Below are 14,534 nucleotides of genomic sequence, written 5' to 3' on the forward strand. Positions count from 1 at the left end.
TCTAATTGGTTTATTTTCTTTTCAATATCAAGCTGCTTTGCTACGCTTTAATCTTTTGGCTTGTTTATGAGACATTCATACCACTCATATGAGTCTTATAAGTGCCCACACAATTCTTGGGTCAGCTCCATCCTTGTCATTAAATTCTAAAAATAAATCTGTTTGAATTCCAAAAATAATAATTTCTCATCCATAAGCATTCTCCAAGAGATTTAACGCTCATCAGGTTAAATGGACATAAATACAGGAGCAATATGGTCTATATCTACATATTCAACTAAATGAGTAAGACATCTAGAAACAAACATGAAATGAATGCAGGATGTTGACAGATGAGCCTGAGAGTGAAATGTATATTGCTTTGAAAGTGGTTGTAATGTCTCAATCAATTGTCTGAGAGGTAAGCATGTCTATCATTGGGCATAATGTGCAGTTAAAGTCACCCCCTGTTATCATATTGGTGCAGTCAATGTCTGATAGTTGACTAAATAAAGATGCGTAAAAGGTTACATCTTGGATATTAGGAGCATAAACATTTCTTAACAAAATATTTTCACCGTATAGCAGCTGGACGCATCTTCCTTCAGTGTCTTTACAGGAAGCTGTGACAGATGTTTGTGTAGCAGGATAATCAACCCCCTCTTACTTGTTTAATGAGATGAGAAGAGCAACACATTCCCACGATACTTTCTGTGCTTCTCATCATTTAAATGTGTTTCATGTAGAAAGAATATTTGAATCTCATCTTTTTTAAGACAGTTTAGGACAGATTTCTTCTTTACCACATTATTAGAGCCCCAGATATTCCATGTACTTATTATAGTCATTGACAACAAGTTGATAACTTTAGCCATTAGACATAAAGTGGCACAGTCTGTAACTCCAAGTGTAGAATGAGCTCTATCGAACATAGGAATGTTTTCCAAGCAAGAACAGAACCAAAAGCTCAGAATCACAAACTTAAATACAGAGAAAAAGAGCATTAAAGAACATCTAACCTTGCCTAGTTGTGCCTTTACTTTGTAAAGAGTACAGCTGTACTGTATTCCCCTTACTGGACTACAACCATGAGAAAAGCAGTGTGTGTTCAATTATGTAACATTAAAATAAAATAGGAAAAACCACAAGAAGCAAAGGCGCTTGTTTCACATCATCCTGGATTCAGCAGTCACACCTGAAACAGTCCCGGTCTACCTGACCTCGAGGCCAGAGGCAGTTTACTGATGCAGTCACTCATTTCTTCCATGTTTGAGAAAGAGGACCTTATCCCAGCTTCTCTCAGTAACTCCTTCCTGTTCCTCACAACCTCTGTGGAGAAATCCTGATAGAAGGACACATTTCCACCCTTGATATTTATTGTGCCTCTGTTTCTTGCTGCATATATATGCTGCAGCCTCACCAGGACGGCTCTCGAGCCTCCTTCAGGCCCCGTGCGGTGGGCTCTCTCAGTCTCGATTTGGTCCTTTTGGTCTTTTTCAGGACGTCTGGTATCCACTTTTCATGGAAATTGAATGATGTTTTACCCTCCACGTTGCATCATTGCTCATTGTCTTGGCTAGCATGAGCAGCATTAGCATTGCCTTTACTTCCCTTCTTATGTCCATCTTTCCTCTTGTTTGATCCAGGGTGCACGAAAAAGTTGTCTTCTGACATCACAGGTATAATGTGCACCTGAGGCAGCTTTTCACTAGTAGGAAAAGTGTAAAAAAAAATAAATTTACAGCAATCAAGAGAGGAGGCGAAATCTCTACATCTGCTCAGGTCAGCGCATCACGTGATCCAAGTGTTAGCGAGCGTATCTAATGTAGCTAGCAGGTGGCTAGCAGACATTTTTTAAGTGTGTAATGTACTATCAGTACATTTATTTATAACACTGGGTAAAATGTTAGAAGATGAAATACTTATTCATTGGTTTAATCCCATGACGACAGCTCGGCTGCCTCTGTGCTCAGTGGCCACTGATAAAGAATACGTTCATTTATGAACAGTAAATAATGGCGGATATTTGAGAAGTTTACTGCAAATCCAAAGGTATTAAAATAAAACAGTCTGGATCACAGCACAGCTGGTACAATCAGTATTATCTGCACAATATATTATATATTTTTATTTTATATATATATTTATATTTTATATTATATATTACATTTTTCTTCTATTGTAATTTCTTCTTTTTATATTATTTAGGACCTCTCTTGTTTGTGTATATTTCTGACTGCTACACATCATAACAACAACACAGTCAAATTCATCATTTGTAATCTGATTACCTACTTGGCAGTAAAGCTGATTCTGATTCTGATCTGCTGGTCCAATCACATGACGGTCTGCTGACATCTTTATCTTAACGTTCCCACAACATTACAAATTACACGTTATAAACATTATTTATAAGACCAAGAGGAAAGGTTATAATTGCATCTGATTCAGAACCAAACTCAGTGAAGTCCTGAACTGAATGCAAACGTCAAACTGCAGCTGCAGTGTTTCAGCTGATGGTGGTTCTGCTACTGGTGCTGCAGTAGTTTCAAACTGGGAGGAAAGTCTGGACTTTATCCTTCAGATATCTACTAATATAAATCTAATACTATTTATTAATTTATGCTGCTCCCTTTGCTCTTTTTTTCTTATGTGTATTATTAATCTGTTATTCATGTAAAGCTCCTACATCAGAGCTGCAGGATTTTATTCTGCATCCGGTCCAGCAGGTGGCGCGATTCCACCCGCCACTGAACACACGAAGAAGAAGTGAGTTAGCAGCAGCAGAAGAAGAGCTGCAGCGTTTCTCTGTTTGTTTCAAACTTCATCAAACTTCATCAAACTTCAATAAAACACCGGACAGTGAAGATTTCCTCCGAGAAGCCCGCGGACCTTCGGCCGGACTCGGTGAGTGTACCGGCGGGTCCGGGTCTGCGGACAGTCGGTGTAGCTCTGCAGGTTAGCAGCTCAGCTAACAGGCTAACTGTGATTTACACCGCTTTTCAGTTTAATAGACTTTATTTGCATGATGTTGTGGGTCAAACATGTTGCCAAAGCAAAACATCACAAATAAACAATAGAATATAAATAGTTAATAATACAATAAAATAAAACAAAAGAGAAAAAAGAAAAGAAAAAAGTATCTTACATAGAAACATGTCTTACTTTGTGACATGCAGTAACATACACACACACACACACACACACACACACACACACACACACACACACACACACACATATATATATATATATATATATATATATATATACATATATCAGTGGCGGCTGGTTTGGGGAGGACAGGAGGAAAACCAACATGCAATCTTACGACAAACTGCATCAAACTATATCATTGTCATCAATTTTATATGCTAATAAAACAATTTGCTTCCAAAAACAAAAACCCCTGAGTGGTGTAAAGGCTGCTTCTTTAAAGACATTTACACATATTGTTTCTAAACAAAGAAGAGCTCATTTTAGCCATGAACTGGTTCAGATGTGTGATTTTACCAACAAAGCGAAATTCAAATTTATAGTATTGTTCTATTGTGACAAAAGATTTATGTTCTCATCAAAAACAGACAAGATATCACATGATTTACACGTGTTTCCTGTGTATTTTCTTAGTATACAGAAATACACAAAGTAACACAAAGCTTATAATGTGATACAGGAACAGATCAGTGCTGAACACTAAAAACATTCACAGATCTAAAAGTCAAGGTTCACATCAGCAAGTATTAATGCATGTATCAAATACATGACTTACACACTCTGATCTATGTGCACGACATACAAAATATAGTCTACAAAGCTGACATGTTAACACTTATTATTCTAGTTTCTTCAAGCTTATTACTCAATATACGACTCAGCTTAAAAACAAACTAAAGAAACTGTCAGAAGCAGCAGCCAGACCTCCTGCACACTCATTCACTAATCACACAACATCAACAGGTGACTGAACAACCACTCAATTAAAAACAGGATAAATTCCAAATGAATGAATGAGTCCAGACATCTCACTGTAACTTCAACAAGCAAACTACCCACAACACATTATATATATATATATATATATATCTGCTGCATTCTTGTTAAGGAGATAAATGCACACAACAGCCACACAGAGACATTTAACCATCAGAGATGAAATTAGCGACCAAAGAGACAGAGAGAGAGAAGCTGTATCTGACGTCTTCTTTCTATCATAGAGATGAAGTATTCATGTCATAACGTCCATTTGTGGCTGTTGGTCATCTTGTTTGTGGCTTTGTGGCTGCTGGTTAACCAGTCTGATATCATTAGCAACAATGACAAACAAGCTAACTCTCCTGGTTGTTTCTCCAGTTGCTTCTCTCACCAGCCTCCCCGGCGGCGTCCTGCTGCTGCTGCGCTGCACAGTCCAGATAATTTCTCCCGTTAGCTTAACGACAGTCCTTAACAGTCCTTCCATGGATGTATAAAGAGTCCTTCAGGCTGCTACAACAAGCTGACTGTTGGCTAATGCAAGCTCCATAAAAGAAGTGAAATGTAATTATATTATATTATATTATTAAATTATATATATCTTACCGCTCAAGAATTGAGGATGAAATCTGGAAACTATCATTGGACCAACGCGATCTCAATATTGCATTCTGGTTGTTGATTGGTTAGGGAGGACGTCCTCCCTTGGAGCGTCATTTTACGTGTCTTGGCCAATCACAGATTAGCATGAAAAAAATGAAGTACATTAAATTGATGTAAGAGATCCGACCAGAGGAGGACAGCAGGAGCCCGTCCTCCTCTTCTGGACCGCCGCTGCTCCCCACCACCAATTCACACAGACTGCCTTTTCTCCTCCTGCCCTGCAGGTGTCGCTGTTGAAGCATTTTAAACAGAATTTCAATAATGGATTTTTTCCGAAAAAGAAAGAATAAATATATAATACTGAGATTTGGTAATGGTTTATTTCAACCAAATATTCTTTTTTAAATATTTTGATCTCCCTCTTGCCTCTCAAAAAATAGGAGGATCAACCTCCTTTGCCTCTATGGACCAGCCTCCACTGGTGTGTGTGTGTGTATATATATATATATATATATATATATATATATATATATAAATCTTCTCTAATTTATTTGTATTTAACTTGTGAGAAAATGAATTTCTGTCTCGTCTGTGGCTACAAATTCTTTTTGTTCTTTCTGGCTTTTCTCTCTCATGGCGACTCTGTATCTACTTTGTTTTTATAGGATGTTTTATTTGGGTTAAATATTGGTCTAATTGTAATGATCTGTCCATTGAATTATAGCATTTATTGATTGTTGTTCTGTGTGTGTGTGTGTGTTAGAGGTCAACCAATAATGGTTTTTTTAAGGCTGATATAATAGAAATAGTTTGTAAAAGCCAATCAATTGGCTGTATCTAAAGACAACGTGTCATACGTCACTGAGTTTTAAGATTTTGCAGACTGGGGATCTTGCAGCGTCACTGTTTACAGACGACAACTAGATTCAGATTAGATTTTGAGATTATTTCCCATCCTGATCCTGGTCAAATTCACAAGAAGAAAAACTGGAGCAGAAACAGAAACGGTGGTTTGTTCTGGAAAACCAGCCAAAAACAACAACAGAGAAACAACAGACACAACATGCAGATTATTCATGTTATTAACTCATTTTCATTTAACAACTTTTCTTTTTTACAAATAATGTTTTTGATTCATATTGATTTATAAATGTTCGTGTGATTTATAAAAAGGGGAAGTTAAAGGAAGTCTTATCAGGAGTCTTTAATAAAACCATCACATCATGTTTCATCAGTTTAAAAACACACAAAGAGCAACAATTGACTTCAGACTGCTGTGAGCAGCCACCATCAGTAATCAATAAAAACACACATTATTAAACCATTAATCAAACCAATAACTAACAGCAGTCAAACTTATCATAATTTAGCAGTTAGCTGCTGTTTCTGTGGTGGTGACAAAACGTTAAAGATATACATATTAGCAGTTTGAATTAAACTGAAGCTCTCCAGGAAAATATTACACCAAACTCCCTTTAAGAAACATGACGTTAAGAATTCGTCGTGTGTCCGTAGAAACATAGAAACTCAAGATAAAAGGAGTCATTTATTGTACTTACAGTAACGAGCGTAGTTGTTGTTAACTCGAGTAATCTTAGATGAGCGACCTCTCTGCTCTGCTCTGTGTGTCAAACACAGACAGCAGAGGAGAGGACAGAGAAACAACGCCACCATAAATAAAACGCAGTAGAGACTCTAGTCGCTGTTTAAAACACTGACGGCTGCGTCTGAGTCACTGGTCGCATCAGACTTCCTCATTGACAGGATCGTAAAAATTCCATCATCATCGATTATTACGCGTCGTTGTAATTTTTATTTTTTAGTGATAATAAGACTTATTTAGTAGCTTTTGTTTTCATTGATTCATTTTTAATCATTAATTTACAGAACAAGTTTATATATTATGCATTTATTTATTTATGGAGAGAAAAGATGAACAGAGACGTCAACGTGCCGTCACTTCTCTTCCCCGCAGTGACAGCGAGCGCTGCTAGAAACATCGTGGCCGTTGCGCCTTAACAGGCGTAATAAACAACACAACGTTACAACGTTACAACGTTAGACAATTGCAATTAAAATATGAACAAACCACTTACAAGAATTTAAGTGACTTAAACTAAATTGACCTGCTGTAGCCCAGCCTGAGCTCAAACCTTCCTGCTGGTCTGAACTTGCATGGGGAGACTGCTGATAGGCGATTGTCATTAGATTTTGCGTCTTTGCCTCGGACAGACGACTTCTCACGGCCGCGGTCTGCTGTGACACTGGAGACTGGAATCACCAGCGAAGTCGGGGAACATTTCTCTCCGGGAAGTGATCAGAGGTTGGGAAGACTCTCTGAACATGGGATTTCCCGATCCTGCTAGCACTCGCTTCACCGGGAAGAAATCCTGCAGCGTGCACTCTTTCTGCACCAGTGGCGCAGCTGCACACCTCCGTGACCCGTAGTGCGTCCAGTCCGTAGCCCTTCAAAACGCCGTCAGCACCCAGATAGCGAGAAGCGTTGCGTACCGTGTCGAGGTCAGCGATGACGCCCAGATGCTCTGTAGGGAATCGTACCTCTCTAACCCTAACAAACTGATCGATCAGATGGATCAGATCAATCTGCAGGTTTCACATCTTTAATGTAAAGAATCTAAAGTTTCAATGTTACTGAAACAAAAGCACTTTAGTTTAACAGCTGATCGAACTGATCAATCAGAAGATCCCACATGACCAGAAAGAAGCTTAAAGTCTCTGATAAGATCAGTCAGCTGATTCAGATCAATAAGACGATCAGTCAGCTGATTCAGATCAATAAGACGATCAGTCAGCTGATTCAGATCAATAAGAGACTCGTCATGAACGAGGCGTTACATGTGATTTGGCGTGACCAGCTGACCCCGCCCATCAGATAAAGCTCACCTGACCGTTAGCTTGGGCCCCGCCCCCTCAGACATACGTCACATGACTGAAGGAAAATCCAGCAGTGGTCGTCGTCCTTCAGTAGGAGGGGCCAGGATGAGGAGGAAGGACACGAGCGAAGGAAACGAGGAGACGTTATCGGAGCGCCTCACGCTGCGCTGTGATTGGTCGTCAGAGGCTGATGTGGTCAGTGTGGCGTCTTCAGGTCAGTAACCGTTTGTTTCTGTTTCTGTTCTCAGATTAAAATGTTTCTCTTCAGTCGTCGTGCAGCTCTGCAGCTTCACAGGCGTTACCACGGCAACACGTTACCCACGCTCACTCTGTTCACCAAGGTAACCTGCTGTCTGACCACGAACGAGCTTCATCACCTCACTGTTAGTCAGCTGATGAAGAGGAAGCTTCTTCTTCATCACCTCACTGTTAGTCAGCTGATGAAGAGGAAGCTTCTTCTTCATCACCTCACTGTTAGTCAGCTGATGAAGAGGAAGCTTGTTCATCACCTCACTGTTAGTCAGCTGATGAAGAGGAAGCTTCTTCTTCATCATCTCACTGTTAGTCAGCTGATGAAGAGGAAGCTTCTTTTTCTCTGTCGTCCTTTCAGTTATCAGCAGTAAACGTCACATTTAATATTGTGACTTATTTTAGTGTCGTCATGCCGACGCCTGGAAGTGTGTTCACATTTATGACTGTAAGAACCCCCCCCCCCCCCCCCCACTGACTGCTCTGTATAATCCCCCCCACTGACTGCTCTGTATAACCCCCCCCCCCACTGACTGCTCTGTATAACCCCCCCCACTGACTGCTCTGTATAATCCCCCCCCCCACTGACTGCTCTGTTTAACCCCCCCCACTGACTGCTCTGTATAACCCCCCCCCCCACTGACTGCTCTGTATAACCCCCCCCCACTGACTGCTCTGTATAACCCCCCCCCCCCCACTGACTGCTCTGTTTAACCCCCCCCCCACTGACTGCTCTGTATAATCCCCCCCCCCACTGACTGCTCTGTTTATCCCCCCCCCCACTGACTGCTCTGTATAACCCCCCCCCCACTGACTGCTCTGTTTATTCCCCCCCCCCACTGACTGCTCTGTATAATCCCCCCCCCCCACTGACTGCTCTGTTTATTCCCCCCCCCACTGACTGCTCTGTATAACCCCCCCCCACTGACTGCTCTGTATAATCCCCCCCCCACTGACTGCTCTGTTTATCCCCCCCCCACTGACTGCTCTGTATAACCCCCCCCCACTGACTGCTCTGTATAATCCCCCCCCCCACTGACTGCTCTGTTTTATTCCCCCCCCCACTGACTGCTCTGTTTATTCCCCCCCCCACTGACTGCTCTGTATAACCCCCCCCCCACTGACTGCTCTGTATAATCCCCCCCCCCACTGACTGCTCTGTTTATTCCCCCCCCCACTGACTGCTCTGTATAATCCCCCCCCCCACTGACTGCTCTGTTTTATTCCCCCCCCCCACTGACTGCTCTGTTTATTCCCCCCCCCCACTGACTGCTCTGTATAACCCCCCCCCCCCACTGACTGCTCTGTTTAACCCCCCCCCCCCACTGACTGCTCTGTATAATCCCCCCCCCCACTGACTGCTCTGTTTATCCCCCCCCCCACTGACTGCTCTGTATAATCCCCCCCCCACTGACTGCTCTGTTTATTCCCCCCCCCCACTGACTGCTCTGTTTATCCCCCCCCCCCACTGACTGCTCTGTATAACCCCCCCCACTGACTGCTCTGTATAACCCCCCCCCCCACTGACTGCTCTGTATAACCCCCCCCCACTGACTGCTCTGTATAATCCCCCCCCCACTGACTGCTCTGTATAACCCCCCCCACTGACTGCTCTGTATAATCCCCCCCCCCACTGACTGCTCTGTATAACCCCCCCCCACTGACTGCTCTGTATAACCCCCCCCCCACTGACTGCTCTGTTTATCCCCCCCCCCACTGACTGCTCTGTATAACCCCCCCCCCACTGACTGCTCTGTTTATCCCCCCCCCACTGACTGCTCTGTATAACCCCCCCCCACTGACTGCTCTGTTTATCCCCCCCCCCCCTGACTGCTCTGTATAATCCCCCCCCCCCACTGACTGCTCTGTTTATTCCCCCCCCCCACTGACTGCTCTGTATAACCCCCCCCCACTGACTGCTCTGTATAATCCCCCCCCCCACTGACTGCTCTGTTTACCCCCCCCCCCCCGGACTGCTCTGTATAACCCCCCCCCACTGACTGCTCTGTTTATCCCCCCCCCCCACTGACTGCTCTGTATAATCCCCCCCCCCACTGACTGCTCTGTATAATCCCCCCCCCACTGACTGCTCTGTTTATCCCCCCCCCACTGACTGCTCTGTATAATCCCCCCCCCACTGACTGCTCTGTATAACCCCCCCCCACTGACTGCTCTGTATAACCCCCCCCCCCACTGACTGCTCTGTTTATCCCCCCCCCACTGACTGCTCTGTATAACCCCCCCCCCACTGACTGCTCTGTTTATTCCCCCCCCCACTGACTGCTCTGTATAACCCCCCCCCCCACTGACTGCTCTGTTTATTCCCCCCCCCACTGACTGCTCTGTATAATCCCCCCCCCCACTGACTGCTCTGTATAATCCCCCCCCCACTGACTGCTCTGTTTATTCCCCCCCCCACTGACTGCTCTGTATAATCCCCCCCCCACTGACTGCTCTGTTTATTCCCCCCCCCACTGACTGCTCTGTATAATCCCCCCCCCACTGACTGCTCTGTTTATTCCCCCCCCCCACTGACTGCTCTGTTTATTCCCCCCCCCCACTGACTGCTCTGTATAATCCCCCCCCCCACTGACTGCTCTGTATAACCCCCCCCACTGACTGCTCTGTTTATTCCCCCCCCCCACTGACTGCTCTGTTTTATTCCCCCCCCCGCCTTTGTTGTGTCTCAGACTGACCTTCAGTCTGGCGTCTTGTTGAGCGTCTGTAGTTTTTACTTCCTCTCTGATCTATTGATCTATTGATCTGTTGATCTATTGATCTATTGATCTATTGATCTATTGATCTGTTATCGTTCGGTGTGATTGGAGGTGAATGAATCTGTTTGGGAGCCGGAAGAGAAACTGAGTGAAGATTCAACTCTTATTTAGATCACAACGTTCTAAATAAATAACAATGTTTAAATTATCGTTGCGTTTATTGTTTCCTGATGAAGTTTATAGAGTCAGAACAGCTGCTAATGCTAACAGCTGCTAATGCTAACAGCTGCTAATGCTAACAGCTGCTAATGCTAACAGCTGCTAATGCTAACAGCTCATCACTACTGATGTTTTTATTGTCAGTGATGATGATGATGATGATGATGATGATCTCTGGTGTGTTTGCAGGATCCGTGTCCTCTGTGCGATGAAGCTAAAGAAGCTCTGCAGCCGCTCAGACATCGAGTGAGTCATTTAAAGCTTCTATATGCAGAATTACTGCCAGTGAGTCAACAGGAAGTACAAATGACCAGCATAACGACACAACACAACAAAACGGTGTTATCCGACCAGAAACACCCTGCAGATATTATATTATTATTTAATATATATATATATAATTATTATAATATATATTATTATTATTATTATATATTTATAGCTCTGCAGCTAATGAGACAGCTAGCTGCCTCCATCAACCGCGACACATTTCACAACAAAACACTCCCGAACACACACAGCTAAAACAACAACAAGCTCCGGAGCGACAGCAGAACATAGTTTACCTTTTATTTTTGCTGTTGGTGTCCAAAGGTCATAATAATCACACATTTCACAACAAAAGCACAGCCTGTTGCTGCTGCAGCTCACTGAGTCTGCCGGTGTTTCATTAACACGGTTGGTGGTTTGTGAGTTCAGGTGGACGAGCTGAAGCAGGACAGGTGATAAACTGAAGTTTTCTGAGTATTCAGTGATATTTTATGTCTCTAGTTTGATAAAATAATCACATGAACACAAACGACTGTGTGTCTGTCTGTCAGTTTGTCTTCCAGCAGGTGGACATCAGCCGTCCGGAGAACAGAAGCTGGTTCGACAGGTACAGATGGGACATACCTGTTTTCCACCTGAACGGACAGTTTGTGATGAAACACCGAGTGGACGTCGCCCTGCTGGACAAACTGCTGCAAGACGCCGAGACACAGAAGACATGACGACGCTCAGTTTACACCTGGATAATAACTAATAATCAATAAATAACGGTCAATAAATCTGTCTCTACTGTGTTTTCTTTTGGCCTTATCAATGAAAATGTTCAAATATTCAAACGGTGTGATGTCACAGCAGGAAGTGCTGAATATAAAACATAAGACATGACAAACAAAGAAGAAAACTCTGATGACAGTTTGTTGTTGTAATGACAGAGAAAAACCTTGTATCAATCAATCAATCAATCAATCAATTTTTATTTATATAGCATCAATTCACAACAAAAGTCATCTCAGGGCTCTTTCCACATCGAGCAGGTCAAGACCGACAGCGGTGAGGAACCTTTAACTGTGATGTCACTACAGACTGGAGGCTTTTTATCAGCTGCTGATTGGTTAAACCCGACGCCGGGTGTCTCAGTTGAGACGGGTCAGTCACCTGATCCCGTGAGCTCATCAATATTTCAGCTCCTGCCGGTTCAGTGTCTCTGGCTGTCGGCCAATCACAGCCTTCCTCCACCTTTGTGACCAGGAAGTGCTGTGAGGTAGTGCAGAGTGTGTTGGTTGTCATGGAGACAGTCAGCTGTGCATTCAAGGAGGAAGGTGTGTAGATGGCATCCAGCAGAGTGGTGGACGTTCAGGTCGCTCTGCAGAGAGCAAAGAAGAAGATCTGCAGGCTGCAGCGACATGTCAGCAACACGTAAGAGACGACCAATCAGAGACAGAGAGGGTTAACGTGGTTTTTAGAGTATTTGTTATCATTTCAATGAGAGACAACCTGAAAGGGTTCATCTGGTTATAGAGACATTAAGATGACCTCACAGTGATGTCAGAGCTGCAACAACACCTGGTCAACAAGTAAGAAACAACCTGACTGACTGACTGACTGACGGGTTCATGTTGCGTGTTTTGCTCAGCAGAAACCAGCGCAGCCCCAACTGTGTGGTGTTATTAGTTTTTGCTGAACATGTTGCCAGTGTTACATGATGTTTGTACATACACTGATTACATTACTTGCTCACTGCTCCCACCGTCGTTTTGCTTTTTTTTATAGAATTAAAACCCATTTATTTAGTTTTCACATATCAGTGCCCACGTTCATCAAATAAAGAAATTCTAATTTGAAAAGTGTTAAGTGTGTTATCAATAATTACTTGGACAACGGACACTACAGTTATAAATTGAAAGTGTCTGCTCCATGAGTCTGCAGCAGCAGCAGAGTGAGATGTCTGTCCTCCCTCCTGCTCTCTGCCGTAAACACACGCAGCTGTTAGCGAGCGGCTGCTCTCAGCTGTAAACACACGCAGCTGTTAGCGAGCGGCTGCTCTCTGCCGTAAACACACGCAGCTGTAAACACACGCAGCTGTTAGCTAGCGGCTGCTCTCTGCCGTAAACACACGCAGCTGTAAACACACGCAGCTGTTAGCTAGCGGCTGCTCTCTGCCGTAAACACACGCAGCTGTTAGCGAGCGGCTGCTCTCTGCTGTAAACACACGCAGCTGTAAACACACGCAGCTGTTAGCTAGCGGCTGCTCTCTGCCGTAAACACACGCAGCTGTTAGCTAGCGGCTGCTCTCTGCCGTAAACACACTCAGCTGTTAGCGAGCGGCTGCTCTCTGCCGTAAACACACGCAGCTGTAAACACACGCAGCTGTAAACACACGCAGCTGTTAGCGAGCGGCTGCTCTCTGCTGTAAACACACGCAGCTGTTAGCTAGCGGCTGCTCTCTGCTGTAAACACACGCAGTCTCTCCGGGTGTCTCTGCTGCTCTCTGCCTGCTCAACCTGCTCTCGGTTGCTCCACTTGGCCAAATTTTTTTTCCCGGATGGCAAAGTCATGACCCACTCTACTCTGAGTGGGTCATGAAGTGAGTGAAATTTGTTAGGGTAAGAATATCAGGGTAAGCCAATCGGAGGCAGAGTACAGCGAGTCATGAGTTTGCCATCCTGGGAAAAAAAATGTCGCCTCCAGTAGCCGCAGCCTCACCGTCACACTCACTGAGCTATTCCTGAAAGGAGCTAGGTCACTTGTAACACATTTTGGTTTAGAAAACATCTTAAAGTAAGTCCCCGATGCTTAGGTCCGGGGGGGGGGGTGAACTCAGGCCCAGCGGGCTGCTGGGTTTGCACTACACTGGCAGAAACCCTGCTGAGCTGTTGTCATAGCAATAAGTCCTGAAACCTAAACCTGCAGACTTGCTGCATTGACAGTCAGCTGATCAGGACCTGAAACACAAACATGAACTCATGCACAGATACAAAAGTCTCACTGTCTCAGATTTATAATGAAAGAATGTTGATATAATTATGATTTTATAGTGGAATATGCAGGTTATTGATAAATCATGAGGATCTGTTGGTGTAATTATCACAATTACATTTTTATAATGAAGATTTACCTGCACATACTCATACGTGATAATATGCAACTAAATTAAAGTTTGTGCGCTAAAAGGAATCAATCCATATTTAGTTTGAGACTCAGGTTGTATTTTGGTGGAGGCGCATCGACCAACAGCTGTTGGTGATGTCACTCTACTGCTGCTCTTAATCAACAACAGCAAACTAAGTGCTTGCTGTCGACCTGCTGCAATAACAAATTAATGCTTGAAATATATTGTAAAAAAAAAAAAAAAGAAAAGTTATTTCAGTTAAACACGCTCCAACTGCAATCGGTACAGAAAACAACCTCGTCATGGCCTCTTTTAGCAAAAGTAGCGTTTCTCATTTTATTCTTGAATTACATCGCGGTGCAAACACTGTTGGTGAGATACACTAGAATTATAACTGAAGTAGCATCAAATAAACTGCTTTACTATACATGTATAAACTTACTCCATCTGTCTTCGGCTGCAGATTTGTGGTGACGTGTCTTCAAGTCTGAAGCATCCAGGCTGTTGTTATCATGTTTAAC

General features: G+C 43.6%; 1 protein-coding gene across 1 annotated transcript; it reads left to right on the top strand.

The window, feature by feature from the left end:
* Positions 1-2,706: 2,706 nt before the first annotated feature.
* c16h5orf63 (chromosome 16 C5orf63 homolog) lies at positions 2,707-11,687 on the top strand. Its single transcript, XM_042388237.1, has 4 exons — positions 2,707-2,886; positions 7,698-7,790; positions 10,824-10,880; positions 11,456-11,687. The coding sequence occupies exons 2-4, from the start codon at positions 7,704-7,706 to the stop codon at positions 11,624-11,626; spliced, it is 315 nt and encodes a 104-aa protein (XP_042244171.1). The 5' UTR covers positions 2,707-2,886; positions 7,698-7,703; the 3' UTR covers positions 11,627-11,687.
* Positions 11,688-14,534: the final 2,847 nt, after the last annotated feature.

The sequence above is a fragment of the Thunnus maccoyii genome, chromosome 16, assembly GCF_910596095.1.
Source record: "Thunnus maccoyii chromosome 16, fThuMac1.1, whole genome shotgun sequence".
Lineage (NCBI taxonomy): Eukaryota > Metazoa > Chordata > Actinopteri > Scombriformes > Scombridae > Thunnus > Thunnus maccoyii.

Coding starts and splice junctions, on each gene's coding strand:
- c16h5orf63 (XM_042388237.1), top strand. CDS start 7,704: ATGTTTCTCTTCAGTCGTCGTGCAGCTCTGCAGCTTCACAGGCGTTAC. Junction 7,791..10,823: donor CGCTCACTCTGTTCACCAAG/GTAACCTGCTGT, acceptor GTGTGTTTGCAG/GATCCGTGTCCTCTGTGCGA. Junction 10,881..11,455: donor TGCAGCCGCTCAGACATCGA/GTGAGTCATTTA, acceptor TCTGTCTGTCAG/TTTGTCTTCCAGCAGGTGGA.